The sequence below is a fragment of the Empidonax traillii genome, unplaced genomic scaffold, assembly GCF_003031625.1.
Source record: "Empidonax traillii isolate 1590-97213 ecotype Southwest subspecies unplaced genomic scaffold, ASM303162v1 scaffold94:size1391941, whole genome shotgun sequence".
Taxonomy (NCBI): domain Eukaryota; kingdom Metazoa; phylum Chordata; class Aves; order Passeriformes; family Tyrannidae; genus Empidonax; species Empidonax traillii.
Window position 1 is genome coordinate 565135 of NW_020955287.1, and position 22859 is coordinate 587993.

The 22859-nt window shown below is 40.6% G+C and overlaps 1 protein-coding gene across 4 annotated transcripts; it reads left to right on the plus strand.

The window, feature by feature from the left end:
• Positions 1–2142: 2142 nt before the first annotated feature.
• Positions 2143–21371, plus strand: THOC1 (THO complex 1). Of its 4 annotated transcripts, XM_027881739.1 has the most exons (22): positions 2143–2226; positions 3285–3358; positions 3465–3525; positions 4446–4512; positions 5518–5636; positions 6319–6367; positions 6830–6925; positions 7196–7278; positions 7533–7604; positions 7786–7859; positions 8485–8593; positions 9605–9736; positions 11031–11131; positions 12224–12290; positions 12469–12519; positions 13151–13221; positions 14486–14581; positions 14884–14949; positions 16957–17040; positions 17271–17418; positions 18863–18941; positions 20906–21371. In XM_027881739.1, exons 1-22 carry the CDS (start codon positions 2179–2181, stop codon positions 21199–21201), a joined length of 2043 nt encoding a protein of 680 aa, XP_027737540.1. In that variant the 5' UTR covers positions 2143–2178; the 3' UTR covers positions 21202–21371. The 4 variants fall into 4 exon arrangements, with proteins under 4 accessions (XP_027737540.1, XP_027737541.1, XP_027737543.1 ...); XM_027881740.1 differs by lacking the exon at positions 12469–12519; XM_027881742.1 differs by lacking the exon at positions 7533–7604.
• Positions 21372–22859: the final 1488 nt, after the last annotated feature.

The window sequence follows — 22859 nt, forward strand, 5'->3', positions numbered from 1 at the left end:
AAAAAAACCCACCACAAAACTAACCACATACTCCTATCTATTCTTTAATACATTATTTTAAATATTTCCTTATTTCCTTTTAATAATAACCATAAATTTTATTGTAATATTATTTGCCTCTTTCGATACGAGCAGGATATTGGATGTCTGAGTTTTTCCCCATTTATGAATGAGACTTTGGCAGTACCCAAGATTTTTGCCCAGATAGCAAACATCAGGATAAGGAAACCTGGGCAACTACACTGTCTTGGCTTTCTAGCAGTTCTCTGAACTAAAACACAGGCTGAAGCCATGGCAGTTCTTTACTCAGCTTTGCTGATTGAGCTGTTTTCTTCCGTCTCATACATCAACCCCCCCAAAAAGCACTTTTAACCCCACACTACCTTGGCCCAAGTGGCTCTGGAAAGGGTCCTAGGAGCAATGCAGACATGAATGGCTGAGTGTGCACAGACAATGGGCAGGCAGGGATGAGCTAACCTCCTGACCCAGCCAGCTCAATCCAAAACATATGTGCAGTCCTTTCTGCCAGCAAGGCAGTAAGGGTTCATCCCAGCCCACTGGTGCACAGTGGAGAAAAGCTGGAGCCTTCAGCCTGCAAAGCTGGAAGCAGGGAAAGACTTCTGCTCTTAGCCTGTAAACAGAGACCAAAGCATATACTGGAGCACCGCATACCATAATTCAGCGGTAAAACACTGGAACATGTTGCCTAGAGAGGGGGAAGATGAGACATCCCTGGGAACATTCCAGGTCCCTTCCAACACAAACAATTTTATGATTCTGATTCTGTGTTCATGAAAAGTGTAATTTCTGCTGGAGATATTTCTGTCACTTAGGAGGTATCTGTAGGCTATTGCTCAACCTGTAAATTGTCAGCATTGAGGTGATTTTACCAATGATATAAAAATACCCAATCATTCTTACTTCAGCAATACTTTGAAAAAGGTAGCAGAGTGTAGCTCTAGGGGGGTTATTAAATAAAAATAATAAAAAAAAAATCAGCCACATCTGTAAAGTTATTTTCACTTTGGCCATAGTGAAACATGAAGGGTCTGGGGCACAAGTCTGATGGGAGTGGCTGAGGAAACTGAGGGTGTTCAGACTGGAGAAAAGGAGGGTGTTGTCCCAAAATAGTTTTTTCACCTGGTGTGCAAGAGGCCAATCTTATTTACAGTTCTGGACACCAAGGGGTGCTGAGTGGCAAGTCCACAAAGCCAGTACCCAAACTTTCCACTATTTATACATTGTAGCAAACAAAGGCATTAATGCTCATTGGCTGCAAGTTAGATAGTATTCTTATTAATTGGTATTCTATCTTCCATTGGTTAAATGATTCCCTGTGATGTTATACTAGCTCAGTCTTTTCTTTTGGGTCGGTGGTTTCTTGTGTAGGTGGATTTCTTGAGTCGGTGGGCTATGAGTCAGCGGTTGCAATCTCTCCCTGCTGAAATTACCTCTTACCCAGTCGGAACTGATTTCAGCACAGTTGTTGGGTTGGCTTTGTTAGTTTCATCCTTATCTGGAGAGTTCTGCCAAATGTTCCTGTGCCCTGTAAATTCTGCATTGTTTGTGTCCACTATCAGTGGTTTGTGTCCGCTATCCTTCTCTCCGAGCTTTGTTAACCTCCCCCTAGGTCTGAGACCATCGAAGCGTAAGATTAAGTAAATTAAACTTCAAGAAGGCAATTCTGCCGACAAGTAGTTTGTGTTTCTAAAACCTGGACATCGAGGGGAGACCTTATCGCTCTGTACGAGCATCCGAGAGCAGGTTGTGGCAAAGGGGTGGGGGGGGGGAACGGGAGAGCATCGTCCAGGTAACAAGGGAACAGGACGAGGAAACGGCCTCAATGGGAGGTTTTATGTTGGAAATTAGGAACAATTGCTTCACTCAAAGTGTGGTCAGGCACTGGAACAGCTTGCCTAGGGAAGTGGCGCTCAAACAGCGTGTGGATGCGGCGCTTGGGGACAGGGTGTAGCAGCGGGCTTGGCAGCGCTGGGTTAACGGTCGGACTGGGTGGCCTCGGAGATGTTTTCCAACGGAACCTCGGAGATGTTTTCCAATGGCTCCCTGACTCCGCGACCATCTCTGACCACGACCAGGGTGTTCCTCCCGACTCCTCCCCCTTCCCGCGGAGGGAGGGGGTGTGATGGCGTCATCGGCGCGCGCCGTCCGGCCGGGAAGATGTCGCCGCCGCTGTTCAGCCTGCCCGAGGCGCGGCTCCGCTTCACGGTGAGGCTCTCCCTCCTCCCAACCTCCCCCCATCCCTCCCTCCATCCCTCCTCTGGGCCTGCCGCTCGGAGCGGGACCGGGCGGGCGGGCGGGAAGCTGCGGTGTAGGGCTGTGCCTGGGCCTGCGGGCCCGGCCGGGGCTCCCGCCGAGGGGCGGCCCGGGCGCTCCTTCAAGGAGCTGAATTACAGCGGTGTGGGAGTGAGGTGAGGGTGGGGCCGCACATCGGCACAGCCGAGGCGGGAATCAGCCTTTAGAGTAACGTAAATTAATGTAAAATACGGCAAAAACGTCCGAGCATATTGCTTTTATCTCCTTTGCGCCTCTGCTGAATGATGGTTTTCACTTGCCGGAGCAGGGGAGCTGGGTGTGTGCCCAGGCCTTTGTATCCCTTCGTTTGCGGCCCAGTTTGTAGGACGAGGGGACGGGAAGTGGTCTAGGCACAGGCACTCGATCCATCAGATCAGTTTCGTAACAGGAAGTATTAATGTTTAGACCATCTCGTTAGCGGGAGTCGTGTGTTCTCCAACGTTTTCATAAACAAACCTGAGTGCAGGACTTCGGGGGATGCTTAGGAAGTTTGCAGATGATACACTGTTTGGAGCTGTCGACTCCCTTGAAGACAGACAGGCTCTCAGGCACAGGGGCTGTCTGTGCAGGGCCAGGAGGGGGACTCGATGATCCTTGTGGGGCCCTTCCAACTCAGAATATTCTGTGATTCTTGTCCCAGATCACCACAACCACCTGAAGCTGTGCACGTGGGACATGAGACTGCAGTAGATGCAGCAGTATGTTGTGACCTTAGACGTTTCCCTTAGAAATACTATTTTCACCACACTGTTAGCCCAGGTTTGAGGTGTGATGCCCTACCAGCTCACATGACTGATTTCCTACGTGCTTGTTACTTGCCCTTCTTGTTAGGAAGTTCCCGCTGTAAACTGACACATGGGGTGTGGCAGAAAGATTCCTTAGTATTTCTCTCCATTGTCAGAGGGAAGAAGGACATCCTTCTGGTTTTGTGCCAGTTTTTGTTTGTATTTTCTTTTTTTGCATTTTGGTAGACATCCACCAGAGAGGCTCTGATTAACAAAAGCATCAAGCCACTGTTGAGCGCATTTAACCAGGTTCCTGGGAGGTAAGTAAATGTCACTTACTTTTTAAAAAAGTGCCTATTCAGACAGCTTTTAGTAATCTTGCCCCTAATGGTTGTTATTAACTAAGGTGAAATGTTTGCATTTCAGTGAAAATGAAAAGAAGTGCACCTTGGATCAAGCTTTTAGAGTTGTTGTGGAAGAAGAAATAGTAAGTACTTTAAACTGCTGCAGCATATCTCTTGTTGAACCTCAAATTTCTGTTTGCAGGCTTATATATTAATTTAGTAGGGACTTAGTGTAAGAAAACACTGTTTATTAAAACAAACATAACCAACGTAGTAGTTAGGTAATTAAGATTGAATGTGAAAGGTTCAAAGAGATTGGTAGAATTTACAGACAACACACTGTAGTAAGAGCTGTTGGCTGAGCCTTTTCCCGCGGGTCTTTGTAATGCTTATGGAACTCTGCTCTGTCTTAAAATTCTGATTCATAAATATGCATTATTCTACAACTGTACTTTAAGAGTGGGTGGAAAGGGTAGGTTTAGATCAGATATTTGGAAGAAATTCTGCACTGTGAGGGTGGTGAGGCACTGGCACAGGTTGCCTAGAGAAGTTGTGGATGCCCCGTCCCTGGAAGTGTTCAAGGCCAGGTTGGATGGGGCTCTGAGCAACATGGTCTAGTGGAAGGTGTCCCTGCCCATGTCAGGGGGGTTGGAACAAGATGATCTGTAAGGTGTCATCCAACCCAAACCATTGTGTGATACTGTGATTTGTTACTAACATGTAACAAAGCTGCATTGTCAGCTTGTCAGAAAAGAAAGATGAAAGGAATCAAATATTATCAAATTAATACTTGAATGAGGTCTGAATGTGGGGTGTTAATTTTCAGGGGTACATGACTGCACATTAGGGTCTCTGGTGGCTGGAAGTAGTCAGGAAAGGTTGCTTACTCAGTAAAAACTTCATATAGTTAACTGACAGGTCAAATTGAATAGGTAGTTGGAAGTTTTGAGAAGTTGAGCATCAGTATTTGTTTAAAATTTGCCTACTTGTAGACAAGAATTTTAGTTTTGTTAGATGAATTTAGGTCAGAATAGAGAAATTTAACACTCTTTTCTTTGTTTAGATAAACAAAGCTCCATGTGAAAATCTCCTGGCAATTATATCTCTTGCTATTAATGGAGTCACAGAAGGTGAGCATCTTTCTTTTGAATTTGTTGGCAGTTTTAGAGACCATTTAGGGGAATTTTAAAATCTTGGTTTCTGTAAGTCATCCAGAGTGGCTAGCTTTTGTAATATGTGGCGCTTATGCTAGTGATTATTAAGTTTGTTTCACAAGAGAAATTAGGTATAATATAATCAAATTCAGTTATATGTGTGACATTTATGTTGGAGTCTTTCTTCTGTTCTTTATTGAGAAAGATGCATGGTTTTGTTTGCAGCATGATTAGCATTTTCTGTCTTTGTCCAGTCTAAAAGGCTTAGATTTATCCCATCAAAATTTCAGAGATGAGACCACTGAGGCAGTACATGGCTGGTTTTTAGATACTTGAATCTGTTTCTGTAACTGTCTTTTGTGTCAGAAATCAGCGTGCTGATCTCTTCTGAAGTGTATTTTGCGCTCTTCACGTTGTTTATTTGTTCACATTACAGATAAAATACTGGTTTCTTTTAGTAGGTGTAGCTCAACTACATGTATGTTTCATGAACTGTGGAATAACTTGACCTGTGATTACGAGGAGTGCTGATACTGCCTACAAGCATGGATAGACAGACTTGGAGCACTACTTTAGCAGTGCTTTACTTGAGGAAAAGGCTCTCAGGCTTCATGGGTGGGTGCAGACTGCCTAACTGTGGATTTAGAAGTCTGAAAGAGTTCACTTGCAGTCTGCAAACAGGTGCGACATTGTTTCAGACCTTGAGGTCTTTAGAACAATTACTTTTTATTATTTGTTTTACCTTAGTGCAAAGCTCTTGTAAAGCTCATTTGAGTATATCTGTATATAGAAATAGCTTTAATGAAAGTTCATGCTTTAGCCCAAGCTTTTTGTTAGGGTTTGTAGGAACCTAGGAGATCTTTTTTCTTAGTTTTTTTGTTTGTTTGTTTGTTTAATATAATGTCCCTCAAGTACCATGCATCCTAATTTTTTGCATTTCAGTTCAAATTTGTTGAATAAAATATTCCTTGTTCCTTTTAGGTATCTGCACTGCATCAACTCCTTTTGTGCTTTTGGGGGATGTTCTGGATTGCCTCCCTTTGGATCAATGTGACAAAATTTTCACTTTTGTGGAGAAAAATGTTGCTACATGGAAATCAGTAGGTATTTTTCCAAAATATTGTATAGTTTTGCCAAAGCTTCTGTCTACTTGACCTGTTTTTACAAATGGATTTTAACTGTCTTTGCATCGACAGGTTAAGTGTCAGTAACTCTATTGGCAGCACCTGAAAATCATTCCACTTTCTCAGAGTTTTCCTAAGCTGCATTTTATAACCAGGACTACTTCCCATAGCAATTAATTCAGGCTGCTCTGTTTCAGGTAACATTGTGGCCTTTCGTAGTCACAAACTGTTCTTTATCATTAATTCAAGTATCTACCAATTTCTTTCTTCCGCTGCCAAATTAGTAGTGCTGTGAACGCTCTAAATCTTTTGTGAGTGTTCTTTGCTTATTTGTGTAATTAATACATGGAATAATAAAGGCAATGAGTGTAAAAATTAACATGTTCCAGGAAAAAAACTGGATACTGTTCTTATAGTTCATTGTCACACATGGTTCTTCTGTATGAAGGCTGGATTTAAATGTGTTTTATGCTTTCTTGGAATTTGTGAGACTGCATATTTTTATATTGCCTTTTTGTGAAACCTGCCTGTTATCTAAGGGAAAACTTGAATTTAGAGTTATCAGTAGGAGTGACTCATACTTAGTCATTGCTTTTAATTGGGTTAATATCTGCTCAAGAAGGTTCTAAATGTTCTAAATACCTTTACTCTGTTTCAGAATACATTTTACTCTGCAGGGAAAAATTATTTGCTACGAATGTGCAATGGTGAGTTGTAGTTTCTGGGGGCAACGGGGAGGGAGGAGCAAAATTAAAGAACTTCCATTCTCAGCAAATGAAAGTGAATTTAATGATTTAATTTAAATTCAGATGTGTTCAATAAGTAATAAAGTTATAAGTTGCATCACTCAGCAGATATTCATGAGTCTTGCTAATTAAGATAAAAGTCATTCTGGCCTCAGGGAACTCTTTTCATCAGTGGAAGTCCCTTTAGAAGAATAGGATTCATTTGAACTTATTTTTTATTGGTGTTAAAGGTGTTAGGAGGATTGGTAGAATGTGTTTGGAAAAAATGTGTGATCTGAGAGAGTTACCAGCATTTAAATTTACAAATCTGAGCTTCCATTCATTAGCTCTGTAGGTCATATAATTAGCAAGGCTTGAATTCTATTGCATGAGAAATTAAAAGAGGGATAACTACTAACATTCTTTACTTTTTACAATTTTTAGACCTCCTAAGAAGATTATCTAAGTCACAAAACACAGTCTTCTGTGGAAGAATTCAGCTGTTCTTGGCTAGGTTATTTCCGCTTTCAGAAAAGTCAGGTGAGATTTTTTGCATTGCATCACACTTGACATGTAAACAAGACTAAAAGTTTGTGATGATTGCAGACCAAATCCAGTTGGAGAAGTTCACTTTGCACTTGTATCTTAGTTCTTGTGACTTTCACTTGCTTTGATTTCGAACACAAACTTTGAATGCTTGTGAGAAGCTTTGAATATTGAGAATTTAGTATCAGCATCTCATAAACAATCAACCGAATGAACAGACTTGCGAACTTCAAAGCTTCTAAAACTGACCCTATTTTTTCACAGGACTTAACCTGCAGAGTCAGTTCAACCTGGAAAATGTCACTGTTTTCAATACCAATGAGCATGAGAGCACTCTGGGACAGAAGGTGAAAATTCCTATGTCATTTTTCACTCGTTCTGCAGTAAACATGTAAGGTTGTTTGCACAAAAATGTGCTACTGTTAATGGTTAAGTCTTGGTTAATGTTTGTCACTTGGTTGTCCCTTTTCCAGGCCAAGCTGTTGATTTGGGACATGGGCATGTTACCTGGTACATTAAACCGTGTGTTTTGAGGGGAACGAGGTTGATTTGATTGTGAGAAATAAGCAGTGTCACTTACTGTGCAAAGTTTTCCCCACAGTGTACGGAGGATAGAGCAGTCCCTTCAGCTTTTTCCAGGAGAAGTCAGGCTGTCGTTGCAAAGTTTAGTAAGGTATTAAGACAAGAATTTGTTGCACATTTTATGGTAATAGTACTTTGGAGATCTTTTGAGTTACCAGCTTAAACTTTCTGATCTAAAATGTAATGGTACGTTTATAAAAAAGAACGCTGCGAGAACTGTATCCAAATTGCGGTAATATTTGCATAAGATTTAAATTATTTTTTCTTTTTAGCACACTGAGGAGAGAGAAGAAGGAATGGATGTGGAAGAAGGTGAAATGGGAGATGATGAAGCACCAACAAGTTGGTGAGTTTACAAAAATTTTAAAAATGTAAACAAAGCTTTATAAAGTGAAAGTAAAAAGCTGTTTGGGAAATATCTTTAGATGTTGTGGTCAGAATTCTCCTTACGTCCTGCCTCTCAAGATTAGTATCTAATCAGTTAAGAGACCTGGCAGTGGCTTAACTGTTTAAGTGGAGTTGCCTAGAGGGGAAAGAAATGTACAGATTTGAAAAAGTTGCATCCCCTGTCTGAGAAGCACTCTGGTTTTGACAGTTTTCCAAATTCCCTTGTCAACAATTGTTGTGATAAGATGTATCCAGGGATTTTGAATATATGCTGTATATGCTTTTAGAAGAAAAGGCTGTACTCCTCTTCATCTCCCAGATAGTGAAAAACTCCTAGGATCCCTTTTTTGTACTATTTTTGCTTTTATGGTGAGAAAGTAGCAATAGACTGGATGGAAAACTTTTTTAGGGACAAATTCTAAGTTACAGATTTCTCTCTAAGAGTTCACTACAGACTCATTAATTCACTTCCAAAATGAATGATATTTTCTGGGGTTGTGCATTCCTGAATGGACTTGAATTTAGGATATCGCTTTCAATATGGTTTGTGGGTTTGTTTTTTTTGTTTTTGTTTTTTTCTGCAGTTCCATTCCAATAGATTATAACCTGTATAGAAAATTCTGGTCACTTCAAGATTATTTCAGAAATCCTGTGCAGTGCTATGAGAAGGTGTCATGGAAAACTTTCCTTAAGGTAATCTGAGTACGTGCTTTCAACCATTCAGCCTAAGTAAAAGTCATTGTTTATACGAGTAGCAGAGTGACTGTGTAAGCACAGAACAGTTCAAAGGCCCTTGGAAAGTGCCACTGAAAAATGACAGTGCATGAGGAAGTGCATTTTGCTGTTTTCTAAAGTGAGCCTTTGATTGTAAACAATGTCTTAAGATGTACAGTAAACCTCCTAATATAACTTGTGTAAGTCAATTAAAAAAAAGACTTAATGTGTTGCAACAATGCCACAAGTACCTTTTTTGTGATTTATCAGCTGCAAAAGGCAGAAATTCTGGGCTTGGTGTTTTGGTTTTTTTTTGTTCTGAGCAGATAAATATTATATCTAGCTCTTACTTTTGAATAGTCATACTGATCCCAGTGGGATTCTGAAGATTATTGGTTTCTAGTGAAGCAAATCTCTTTATAGAAGCAATGGGTTGAATGTCCCCTTCAGCTAGCTGTTTCAGTTTTGCTTAGTATGAATATTGGGGGTGATTTATTGCTAAGCTACTGTTCCTTCAGAATTTGTCACTCAGTGTTTATTTAATAGCAAGGAGCCTGGGTTTTTTTAATCTTCATTCTCTGTGCTCTAGTAATAAGAGGTGACATCTGCTCAGACATCCTAATATAAATCTAGTTAATGAGATCTACTAATGGGGTCAAAAAAAGGAAGAAAAACAAACCACACAAACACACTACATATGCAGTTCAAAAACTGAAGAAGGCCAGTTTTAAGTCTTTCAGGTGCAATTTTTTAATTAATGTTTCTTAGCATATTTTAAATATTCCATATGATTAGACATTCCAACACAATGACACTTTTGCTGTCATTTGTGTTCAGAAAGATCCTACATATTTGTAGCAAATGTGTTGTTTCAATGGGTTGGTAGCAAGTTTACAAATTATTTTACTTGCTTGGCATTAAGTCTAGTGTAGTTCTCCAACTACAAAGGTTTTGTATGATTTTCATGGGGTAAATAACTCTGTTTCATAGTACTCAGAAGAAGTTTTGGCTGTGTTCAAAAGTTACAAGTTGGACGACACTCAGGCTTCCCGAAAAAAGTTGGAAGAACTGAAAACAGGAGGAGAACATGTGTATTTTGCAAAGTTCCTAACTAGTGAAAAGGTATGTGATTTCTCTTCTCAATCCCAGGCTAGTTGAGGTTGGAAGGAACCTGTGTCTAGTTCAGCCTCCCTGTTCAAAGCTCTCAGCTGGAGCAGTGGATCAGGACTTTGTCCAGATGGGTTTTGAATGACTCCACAGATAGAGGCTCTGCAGTTTCTTTTAGTATCCCATTACACTCTTTGATCACTTTATTTAGATAGATTTAATATATTTTATTATTTTTTGGATTGCCTCTGTTAATTAATGATTCAAGGACTTCTATTTCTGTACTAAGAGTCTGCAGTAAAGTTGACATTTGTTTATTGCATTTCATTTGTAATGGTGCATTTATAAAGAGAAGTTAAAACAATAAATTCTTAAAGATCTGTTTGTTAGATTCAGAATTTAGAATTGCTTTTTCAAAACTTGTTTGATGTGCTAACTATATTTTCTGCTCCATAATGGTCTTGTTTAAAATTGCTTTCGAAAATACCTTGAGAGGGTTTTATTCTGTTACTGTAAAGCCAAAATTACAGAGCTCCATTGAATTTAATCGTAAAATTTTTGTCTTCTTTTTGGAACACTATGTAACTTAAACTTTTAAATGCATGCATTGGTAGATGACAGAAAGTCAATCCCAGTGCAGCATGAGTTTTTCTGAACTACAAGAGTGGGTAAATTCATCATAGGTCTTTGACCTATATATTGACAATTTTTAAATAATGTGTTATAGAAGATGCAGAACGTAATTAACACCCAATAGTCAAAGGCCTTTTTCTTCAATTGTTCCTTTTGTATGATCTGTCATGCTGCAGCATACAGGACAGAAACCAAGCAGTGTGTCATTGTGCAAGCATTGGTGAGAGTGAACACTTCTGTGGTAGCCAAATCCTCACGCTGTAGCAAATAGCAAGTAATTCATAGGAAAAGGGAATGAGTTGTCCTTCGGTTGCTGAAATATTTGAATATTTGTTTTTCCAAAACCTTGTTCACTTCAAAGTGAATGTTGTTAAATCCAGCACTATGAAATTGTTAAACAAAAATCTAGGGTTTTCCAGGAAGTTCTTCATGCTTTCAAGGAAATGATTTAATTAGAAATTTTGATACCTTTTCCTGAAGTGTGCTAGGTGACAGTTTACCCATCTTAGTACCTTATGAAGTGCTGTCCTGAAAGTACGGATGATGCTGAATAGACTTCTCATGATCTTGTTTAAAAAACAGTCCCCACTGAGTTTATCAGAAACATTTGGTGTATTTTTTCACTTACGCATGTTTGGTCTCATCAATGTGTAATTCTTTTGTTGTTGTTGTTTAGCTGATGGATTTACAGTTGAGTGACAGTAACTTCCGGCGTCACATCTTGTTGCAGTACCTAATCCTGTTTCAGTATCTAAAGGGACAGGTCAAATTTAAAAGGTAATTTGAAAATATTTTGTGTTCTGGGGAGGGGGAAATTGGACGTAATCCAAAATAGAGTTTGTCTCCTCGTTCTGAGGTTCTTCTGAACCTTGGAGCCTCGGATTGGTAAATACAGGGAGGAGACTCTCTTTGGCGGCAGCAAGTTGTTAGACCAGGGAAAGTTATCTGTATGTGGCATCACTTTGAATTTATATTGACTTTGTAATGTGGTACAGAATTCCAAATTAGCAAGAAATAACTATGGTGATTGTTGCTTTTATATATTAATGGGACAGAACCAAACCCTGTCTTTTCCTAATCTCGATGTTATGCTGAAGAAAATTCTACCTCTCTTCATTTCCTGTACCCTTGGCCATATGTGCACATAAGAATTGACATCATTAACAAAGCAGCTTTCTTTCACCTGCAATATGCTGCTTTTTATAAATAGCTTCTAAAGAACTTTGTAAACTAGGTTAGGATCATCATCCTAATTCTATAGATTATTTACCAAGGCAGTCCAGTGCCAGAGAAGAATGGAATTCACATCTTCTGAATTGCCATTCAGTTCTGTTGAGGTGACAGTCAGTCATTTCAATCACAATTCATTAAAATGTTCATTAAAAGCACTCATTTATCAGTGATCAAGGATGGTATGAGATACAAGTGACGTATATGTGTATATATATATATATATATATATAACACAGTGACATTTTTTAAGGTAAGGCTTTTCATTGTCCCCATTTGCTGTGCTTTGGGTCCAACATCAAGGTGTGATCTAGAATCACACAAATGGGTTTCCTGTTGGATGAATCTAAACCTTGAAAGTAAATTCCCCAAGCAGAACTAATTAATTCCATAAACTAATAAATGGTCAGTCTCTTGGACTAGACCGGAACAAATTCAAAGCTCTTTTCTTCAGATCCCCTCTAATGCCCCTCAGAAGGTATGTAGTGTAAATTATATGTCTTCCACACTATTTTGATGTGTAGGAAACTCTTAAAATTAAAAAAAAAAAAAAAAAGGCAAAAAACCACCAAAAAACCCCAAACCAAACAGCTGATTTAGTGACACTTTCTGTTGTGTTGTTTTGTTTTTCTTTTCTAGTTCAAACTATGTTCTAACAGATGAACAGTCTCTTTGGATAGAGGATACTACGAAAGCGGTTTACCAGGTCGGTATGCTATCTACTTACATAAAGGTGTCACAGAAGAATATTTAGCATGTAACATTGTATCAGACACCTTTGAAGCAGTAACCACCATTTTCTTTAGTTTTGTTTTTTTTTTCCCCCTGCATGTTCTGCTACAGATACAATGCAAAAGGTTCACTTTTTTTTCTCCTATTCATAGCTTCTTTCAGAAAATCCTCCCGATGGGGAAAGGTTCTCAAAAATGGTAGAGGTAAGTACATTAATGCCTATCTGAACAAAGTCTATATAGCACATAAAAAAGCAGTTTCAGCTTGAACTAGCTTTTGGAACACAGGTGTTATGTCTGAGAGAACTTTTACCTCGTCTCAGTAAAAAAAAGGTCTCATCGTTTTATTTTGTAGTCATATTCTTCCCGTGTTTTCTTTAATATTCTTTTCTTCCTTCTCCTGGAGAGAAATGTAAATATCCATATATATGCATGTGTACATACAGGACAGATTGGTTATTAAAAACTAAGAAATCTTTGCAGGTAGGAGTGCAGTGCCCAAAGACATGGAAATAAGATAAAAGCAAAATCTAAAAAAAAAATGTCGTCTTCTTGCTTTCCTTTCTTCCTTTACTTTGACTGCATCTATTTTCTTGTTTAGACCAGGAGAAATAAAGCCTTTCCTACAATTATTGAAGAGAGGAGAGAGACTGTTTTTGAATAAATTAAACCAAGTGTCAAAGATTATACTGATGGCCTTAAAATAGTGACTGAAATACACAACCTACAACCAGAGAATCCCACTTGATTTTAGTAGCTCAGTTAAAACCTCTGGAGTTAACTACAAAACTGATTATGAGCCTAATAATGTGCCATACTTTCTGTGTTTTTCCAGCATATATTAAATACTGAAGAAAACTGGAACTCATGGAAAAATGAGGGCTGCCCAAGCTTTGTGAAAGAAAGGTAACTGTATTAGGAAGTAGAAGCTTTCTGCTGTTTGTTTGAAATGGTGGTTCCACTTCAGAGTATGGTACCCATAGGAGTGTTATCCATTCCCAAAACTTTGAGATTTGTATAGCTGCCTGTCCCTTCAGCGTGTGCAAAAGGCTCTGAGATTTCTGCCAAAAGTCTTAAGGCTTCCATTATGTCAGGGAAGAGGTGGTTATGGATGTGTGGGCTCTCAGAAGTGCATTCCTCACTGTCCCATGGCAACATTTTTTAGTAGTAAGGAGACTGGAGCAGGTTTCGGCAGGTTTCCTGCTTTCAGCAGACCCCAGGCTGAAAAAGTTAATGCCTGACTTTCCCATATACCACTTTGGATTGCCTCTAATGAAGCCTTTGACATTACGGCTGTGGCAGGGCAGCATACCTGGAGCTTGTGCAGCAGTTCTCTTATGCCATTTATGTATTAGGTTTGCCACTTGGTGGTGATCACTTACCTGAAAGGGAGTGACAAGTGGCTTTCACCACTGAGAGGTATAGTTTGTTGGTAACTAGTGGCAAAACTTGAACTCCAGATGTTAGCTAGACTATTTTGAGGGGGGTGACCAAACGTCCACCTTCCATTCTTCTACGCTGTAGACACAGACTGTAGCCTCTTTGTGGTAAGGAGCATCTGGGTCATTATCTTTTGAAATTGGAGAGATCAGGTGCAGCCACCTCTTCATGACTTAAGCTGTTTGAAATAAAAGGGAGGGGGACTGTGAGAAGAGAGAAATGATTGTTGTGGGGGGCTTTTGGGGAAGTACAGCTATGAAATTTGACTTTTGTAAATGTTCTGTCTCCTCCTTTAGATCTCATCCAGAGTTTCAGCTTGGGTAGGTCTTGCCCTAACCTCAGTGGTCTGGGATCTCCATTCTCTGATCCCATGAAATCAGGTGCAGCTGGGGAAAGAGACCTTGCAATCATAGAGCAGATGATCCCAGCAGCAGGGTAGATCATACTTATATGTGCTGCTGGCACAAATGTGATTTCCTTCTTTTTCTGTATTGGGACTCTGGTAGACCTTTACATTTGTGAATGAACTAATTTTGGTGTCTGGCAGATTCCTTATCCTTACTTTGCCTTCTCTCTTCTCTTCTGTCCTGCCTCCTTCCACTTGAGACTCACAGTTCTTCTGATTGCTTTCATTTTGATTTAACTTGGCACCATCTGAAGGTGGAATGGATTTATTTTGCTCTCAAAGTATTTGTGGTTTGATACTAAAGAGCACCTTTTTTTATTTTAGACCTCCTGATTCTAAACCAATGAGGCCTGTGAGAAAGAGGCCAGCTCCAGAGGACTTCTTAGGAAAAGGATCAAACAAAAAAATCCTTATGGGGAAGTACGTTGGATTTTTTTTTTTTTTAATAGGGTTTCTGGGGTTGGGTTGGTTAGTTGGTTTTGGGTATTTTGTAGAGGGGGCTTTCCAATGTCTTGTTTTTTTCTATACAGTAATTTTTAAACTTCCTTACTTTGGAACTGCCAGGAAAGAACAGCCAAGGGATATATCATTATTTTAAACCTTGCAGTAGGCTTCCTTTCCTTATAACTGTCTCTTGTAGATCCCTTTTAAACAGTGTGTAGGTGTGGAATGGTAGAATGATGAATGTGGAGTTTGATGTGTGTTTATGCTTCTCTTTTCAGTGAGGAACTGACCCGCCTTTGGAATTTATGTCCCGATAACATGGAAGCTTGTAAATCTGAGAGTAGGTAGGTAAAAAATGTGCGTGTCATTGTCTAAAGCTGACTTTGAGCACTTTATTTAGAGAATTACAATTATTACAAAATTGGCAGAAGGAAAGTATACAAGGTGATCTTAGGGAGTGTGCCATTTCACTGTGTCTTGAGAGAAGTTGGTGGTTGGAATCTTTGCCTTGAAATCCCCTTACAGTTTTCTTCACTTCTTCTGGTGTTTATGCTGTCAGTAATTTTCATTGCTTAGTAAAGTAAAATCTAAGCTAAAAACCAGATGAAAACTCCCATTTTGTAGCGCATGATTGTATAATTAATTACCTTATATAATGAAGGAAGATTGCCAGGTCTGGCTCTAATGAAGTTAGCATGCTATTTGGCTGTGATTTCCGAGTAGGCCTGTGCTTTGAACAATGCTAGATAAGAGGAAATTGGCTGGCAGGCATTGTTCCAGCGCATACCGGATCTACTCGTGCTGCAGAGGCAGAAAAACACAATTATTGGTTGTCCCTTCTGCTTGCACAATTGTAGGAAATACTTAAAATGTACTCTGCTACATAACTTTGTTAGAGATAGCAAAATCCCTTTCTGTGCAGACATACTAACCTAGTAAGAAAATTTGGAAAAGGAACGGAACAGTTCCCAAAGAGAGCTCTGCTACTAGTGGCTGTGAAGTCTGATTGCCTGTGGAGAGCTGCTAGCTGTGCAGATGCCATGAGTGGAGGAATTGCTTTTCCAGAGGTTTAGAGCTTTGCAGAGGAAGTGCTGTCCTTTCTTGTGAGCTGGGATGTACAGGAAGGCCTCTGACAGGATACTTGCCTGTACTAGGCCAAGGGCTGAAGGTGAAGTGTTTGGGTCCAAAGCTTTTGATTCCCTGTGCATGATTATATCGTGCTGCAATGTATTTACATAAAAATAAAAAGTTAAATTAAAATTAAAAGTTAAATAAAATTAAAAACCTAAACAAATGGAGGCAAACCAAAAAAATGCATGCCATGATAAACAGGAAAGAGAAGATCCCATGGGATCTGGATCCAGTGCCAAGTTTTATTACAGACTTCATGACTGTACGTGGTCAAGTGAACGTAGCTTTTTGCTTTGGTTCCTCACATCTCCCTTCAAATGGGGTAATACTTCCTTACCTGTGTTTTTAGATGGTTGTTTTGGGGATAACACAGCAGAACTCATCTGAGTTTTCAAGGTGCTGGCTTTAGTTCCAGTGATAGTGCTAGATTTAAATAATGCATGGGGCACTGCTGCCCCGGGCAAAACACGTTTCTCAAAACCAAATGGAATGTACAGACCAGTGTGCTTCACCCCCTGCTCCAGCTAATTACTAGGTTCCCTTGCAGAAGCAGATGTATCTCTGTCAGTATTAGGTAGCAGAAATACAGATCACTATGAGCATGCTTGTTGCGCCTCTGAGAATTTTGGCTCAGAGTAACCTATAAGTTCTTATGTAATCTGAGTTTCAGGCCTGCAGCCTTCACAACAGCAAACTGACTTGATCATTGGAAATATCATTTCTGTTCTTTCTTTTTTTTTTTTTTTTTTGGTCAGGGCTCCTTTTGTGCTGGTTTAAATGCCTGTCAGAAGAAACCATGAGCTGTTCCAAGAGCAGATGGAACTGAAAAGGGGGTGGGAGGGGACGGCCGTGTTTTACTATCCTGTCAAATTGCATAAAACTAACAACCATTTTAAACTCCTGAGCACTCATGAGCTTTGTGAATGCTGTTGACAGATGTTGATGTCACCTTTTGGTATGGCAGAAGATTTAAATGTATGTAATAGCCAGTGCTAGCGACTGCTGGTACGCTCCAGTGGTTGTGCAGTAAATAAATTTTATAGCAACATGTATCAAACAGATTCTTTGCTAATCTGCAGTTGTTAAATTTGAGTGGGTTGGTTGGAGGATTTCTTTTTTTTCTTCAGTGGATAAGCTTGAGATGTGTATGAAGGAACTGAAAACCAGCTATTTTATAGTAGATTGTGAAGCATATTAAAGCTTCTTATTTAATTTTTTAGAGAGTATATGCCGACGTTGGAGGAATTTTTTGAAGAAGCTATCGAACAAGCAGACCCTGAAAACATGGTTGAAAATAAGTATAAGTACGTTGATCTTTGTGTTTCACTTGATTTTGATCTCTCATGTTTGGATTGTTACAAGAAAACAGACTGTTGTCAGCAATACTAATATCTGTGCAGAACTCCAGTAATGCACAAAAAATTTTTGCATTTGGACAGAATTATAGTAATTTCTAAATGTCTCAGATCTTTTTTTTTTTTTTTTTTTTTTTTTACTTTTATTAGATGCCAACCAAACTTGTGTTTTATTGTAGGGCTGTGAACAATTCTAACTATGGCTGGAGAGCACTGAGACTTCTGGCACGCAGAAGTCCCCACTTTTTCCAGCCAACAAACCAACAGTTCAAGAGTTTACCTGAGTATCTAGAAAACATGGTAATCAAATTAGCGAAGGAGCTGCCTGTAAGTAATATTATCCTATAATAATAATTGCTGAATTCATTTGACTTCTGGTTGTTCCTCTGCAGTCCATTTGGTACATGCCAACAGAGAGTGGCAAAAAAAAGAAAAACCAGGAAAAAAGTTTGTACACTAAAGTAAAAATTACAAATAAAATTAGTCCAATCTGTGAAGATCCCAGTAACGCTAAACTGAAAGTCATTGACTAACCAAGTAAGTGCTGAGCCCTGCCTTGTATTCTGTGAAAAAGAACCAGCTGTGGCAATCCTGTTGATAGGCAGGAATGTATTTGTGCCCAACCACTTGGGTTCTGTGTTGCAGTGCAAACCACATTTATGGAAGGTCTAAGCCAGCGTTATGGCTCATGAATGTATTGGGATGGCAGGAAAAGGGGCAGGGTGTGCAGCTGAAGGTACTGTGCTAAGTGTTGCAAGAGCTTTACAGAAAGGTTTGCCAGAGCTCTTCTGTCAGCTCCCTGACTCTTAAAACATGTAAAATAAAAACAGACCTTGTGGAGCTGTAAATTTAAGGCATTAACCCTTTGCGTGTTCAACAGTCCAAATTTGAGTCCAGGGAGAGGCCTTTCAGATCACTTTATACAGTGATAAGAGAGGTCAGCAGTGGGGAAGGGGGTGTTTTCTGAGCCTTTGAGTTAGCACACAACCCAGCAATTCCTTGCAGATATGAACAGCTATCTCTGTATGGAGACCTTCCTTGTCTGTAATGGGAAACCACTGAGGTGTAAAGGTTGGGTTATAATATATAGGTTTCTTGTTTGTCCAGCCATCAGAGTTAACTGTGTGCTAATAGGAGGTTTAGAAAAAATACAGGGAGGGGAAAAGTGTTGTAATTTGTTTAATATATTACGGTATCAGTGTGTGCAATATTTCTGATGGTGTTACTTTCATATACCAAATGTTACAGCAAGAAGCACGTAAGGCCTGTGGCTGAAATGTAGAAAAAGAGGAAATTATTTCACTGATGAGTAGCTAAATCAGAGACTGAAAAGTTTCTTGTTTGCTAATTTGTTTACCACCTTTCAGAGGTTTGAAAGTATCAAAACTTTAGGGAATTCCCAAGTGAGGAATAAAGTGAAGAATATTTTTTTTAAAAAACATGTTCATCAGTAGTGGCCTCCCAAATTGGTTGCTTGGGTTTTTTTAAGTAAGTAATAAAGCTCACTATGTAATGCGTAGTTGAATGAAAAGGAGAGAATCCTGTGAAGTCAGTGGATACTTTTATTAAGTTTTTTAGTTGGTAATATGTGTTATTAGAACACTTGTCACTGGTGTTTTGGATGCAGAAGACTGTGGGGGAATTTCTAATTCTCATGTGGGATCATGTCAGGTTTTCCATTCTAACACACATCCCTGAGACAACCCGAGAGCTGTAAAATTTCTCTTTGAACACAACGTTCATCCGGTGATGTTTAGTTCTTTCATTGTAGCCTCCTTCTGAAGAAATAAAAACAGGCGAAGATGAAGATGAGGAAGATAATGATGCTTTATTAAAGGAAAACAATGAAAGTAAGATTTACATGTTCTCAGTCCTTTCAGTTTTTCTCTTGATGTGTATTGCAGAAGCTGTGTTTAAACATGGTTTCTACTGAGGGCCATCAGTCCTGCGTACCCCAGTGTTTCTGACTTGAACCGGCATTCATACCAAAATGTGCAGCCTTTTCAGCACACAGGGCAGTGGTAGCAGCCTCCCAGGCTCACAGCCTGTGGTGCTGAAAGCATCCAACTTGGTGGATTAGCAGTTTGTTTGGGAGCCTCTTTCACCTTTTCTGCTACCTGGTGTGTGTTTACAGTGCCAGTAGGTGTTTACAGCTGAAATGCCAGTATTGCTGTGTACAAGCCTACCTGAGCATTCCTTGCCCCTCTTTCATGTTCTCTCTGCCCTCTAATTGCCAGGCCAAGTGCTTCCCTGTAGTCCCTCCTGGGGTGGGTAGTTACGGGACTTTCAAAAATGGATATATTCCAACTCTGAGATCTTTACTTCCTCTTCAGTTAAAATATCTCAAAGGCAAAAGCTTCTCTGTGAGAAGAGTGATTTTCCTGACAGATATTATCCCTTGCTCATTCCGCTTCACGAACTGTTCCTTCCATTAGTCTCTTGCCTGTAACCCTGGTATGTCTTACTCCCGGGTGTCCTTCTCCATCTCCTTTGTCTGTAAATCTGCCCTCTTCCATCCTCATTCACACCTTCATCTCACACCTTCTCCCTTGTGTGTTGTCACTCTGTGTGCCAGCTCCCAGATCCAGCATGGGCTGGTGGGATATGCAGGGCATGGAAGCCAAACACTGGGTACCAGTGGTGGTTTTGTTGAAGACTTTTTTCTGTTAGCGGAAAACAACTGGGCTTCTGTGAATCTCTGTTCTGTTGCCCTTTTCCATCCAGCACTTGGCCTTTTCCACCATCTCCTTGCCAATAGTAGAGAAGTTCTCTTTAGCCTAATGCTAATTAACACAGCCTTGGTGGTGTCACTGTGTGAAAAGAAAGATGTAAATCTTTCTTTAAATATTGTCTTAAAGCAAAGATGGCAGAGCTGTGGTCTGCTGTACACCACTGGGTTTAGACTTTTAAGGGATCTGAGGGCTTTTGTTGTTCTATTGTCCGGGATCTTCCATCCTTTCCCCTTGATGTAGTGACCTGAGTTCAGATAAATGAGTGTGTCTGATAAGTACTGGACAGAATTGAAACTTCTACTCCATGCCAGCTTGCTCTTCTGGTGGCACAAGGGTGAGATATTTAATAAAAATTAAGAATATGAATAATTTTTATATGTAAGTAATTCAGTCTTCGGGTGGTTTTTTTTCTAAATTGTGAAATAAACACAGGTGGTAAGCCATAGATTGCAGACCATGATAAGCTCTGCATGTGCAAACCCGCCTTGTAATCACTGCAGCACTTGGCTTCTCTGCAGAGCACAGTATTCCATGGTTTTTATCTCAATGCCAGAATGACAGAAAATTCCTTAAAGTACTGACTACACATTAAAGTTACTGTTACAGTCCTGCTGCCAATAGGAACATGAGAAAAAAGGGAAGGAAATGGGTTTTTTTTACCTTAGCTAAGTTTGACTAAAGTGAGTAAAAAGTTCCAAAAGACAAATGTTAAAGATCACTCTGTATTTTAATGTTATAGTTGACTTGTGTTGAGTAGCCTACCTGTAAAAATTCTTGTTCTCATTTGGAGGAAGTAGTTCTGATGTAGCAATTCTCTCTCAATATAACAGGAGATAACATAAAAAGCAAGATTGTCTTTATCACAGACAATAAGGGACATTCCTCTTGAAACCCAGGTAATAAGACATCTGTAAAAACCTGCTCTCGGAGCTCATATGTGTCTTAGCAACCTCAGGAAAGGCCTGAATCAGTCTGTCAGTGAATAAACAGAAGATTTATACTGGGGCAGAACAGGGTAGATTAATTTGCAGTGTCAGGAAATGTTCCTTATGTCTCACTGATTCCTCCTCTTTTTCCCCCAGGTCCAGAGGTACAACGGGACAAAGCCATGACAGGCGAACAGATTGAGTTATTTGCCAACAGGCTTGGGGAGCAGTGGAAGGCCTTGGCCCCCTACTTGGAAATGAAAGATTCTGATATCCGGCAGATCGAGTTGGACAGCGAGGATGTGAAGATGAGAGCTAAGCAGCTGCTGGTGGCCTGGCAGGATCAGGAGGGTGCACACGCAACTCCTGACAACCTGATCACGGCGCTGACCAAAGCTGGGCTAAGTGACCTTGCCGAAAGCCTGACCAATGACACCGAAGGCAGCAGCTAACTCGCTTCAGCTGCCAACTTGCTCTTTGACCTGGGGGGGCTAGGGGTGCTGTTAATTGTGACTGTTCTGGTGGTTGTCATTGATAATTGTTACTATTGTTGCTAGGTAACAGATTTTTTGATAGGTATTTTTGGTTCAGGAAATGATAAAGCTTTTTAATAACACTGTAAGATTGTCCAGTTTTTCTGAGAAAAGGATTAGTCATCCCGACCTAGAAATGGGAAGCTTCATCTTGGATGGAGGAAACATAAAAGGAAGGATGGAGAGGCAGCTTCCAGCGCAGGCTGCAGGAGGGTTTGGCACCAGCAGAGCTCCCGTTGGATAGAGCAGCTTCTCCAACTCCCGCTGCCTTTGTGTGGTTTCTCAAAGCAGGGTTGGTTGGGACTGTGTGTCAGGGACTTCTGAGTCACCCTTTGGGTGATGGGGAACTGTAGACTGTCAAAACAGACCTGTTCTAGGTAAAAAAATAGGGTGGTGATGGAACTCCAACTCATAGCATTGACTTCCAGTGAAGTGCTTGCCTGCTGAAGAGCTGGTCTGAATTAAGGTCTGAACCTTAATTACATGACTGGGGGGGGGGGTCCACACTTATTTTTATTGGTGATTATTTTTAGCCTCTCCATGTGTTTGGCTATGTAGGAACTCCCCTGAGTCACGGTGAACATGGTTAATTTTTTTAGTCCCAGGTTACTGTGAAGTGACAGTTGCATTTTGAGGACATGGCTGTCTGCAGATGGGTACAAGCTGTTTTCCCTCTACGAGCAGGAGATTTTTGCGGGGTCAAGTGGCAGCTGGCTACAACTAGTTCTGTGGCTATTTCTTGTAGTGTTTCTGCCATTCACCAGCATCTCTCTGATTGATGAGGGTTTGGCAAACAACATACACTCTCTGTATTGTTTCAGCTGTTAAATCACAGCTGTGAATTTCCAGGGGGGAAGCGAGCTCCTGTCTGCAGAGCCATGGATGAGAGCTTTGTGCCTGCTGCCCCACTTCGGACTTAAATGTGTTAGGAAGGTGAGTGCTGGGTCCTGTGGTGAAGGTGAGTAGGGGCCAAGGTACACGAGTTATTGGAAATAACGGCCCAAGTCTTGCCTCCTGCCGCAGGTACAGTTTGGTAGCGGGTACGACATGCAACAGTTTCACTTGGTGAAGGGACTTGAGCATATTATGAGTGGAGGTGTGCAGGAATGACTGACAGCTCTTCAGTGGGGCCTGCCTGCCACCTCCGCAGTGGGAAAGCTGACAATGGGAGGATGTAGTTCCACAGAGCAGCAACCACGCACAGGCCCCATCCCTCCTTCCTCTTTAACAGGAGACAGAATAAGCATTTCACACAGGGGAAGTCTAGAGTTTCTGTGGGCACACAAGACCACGGGGGCTCCCTTACTGGGCAGAGCTTGCCTTTAAATACCATGCAGCTGATTTAAAATATACCCCGAGGCCTTTGGTGTGCTCCCAGGGAACGCTGTGCAGGAAGGTGGCAGAGCAGCAACCCACAACACGATTTTAAGGGAGAGAAAGCACCTGTGAAGGCCACAGCTGACACCAGTGTCCCCAGGGAAGGGTAAAAGAGGGGCCCCCTCCCAGCAAGTGGGGCACAGGCAAACTCACCCCTATACCAACAGAAGTGAAGGTATTTCATATGAAGAGACTGGGAC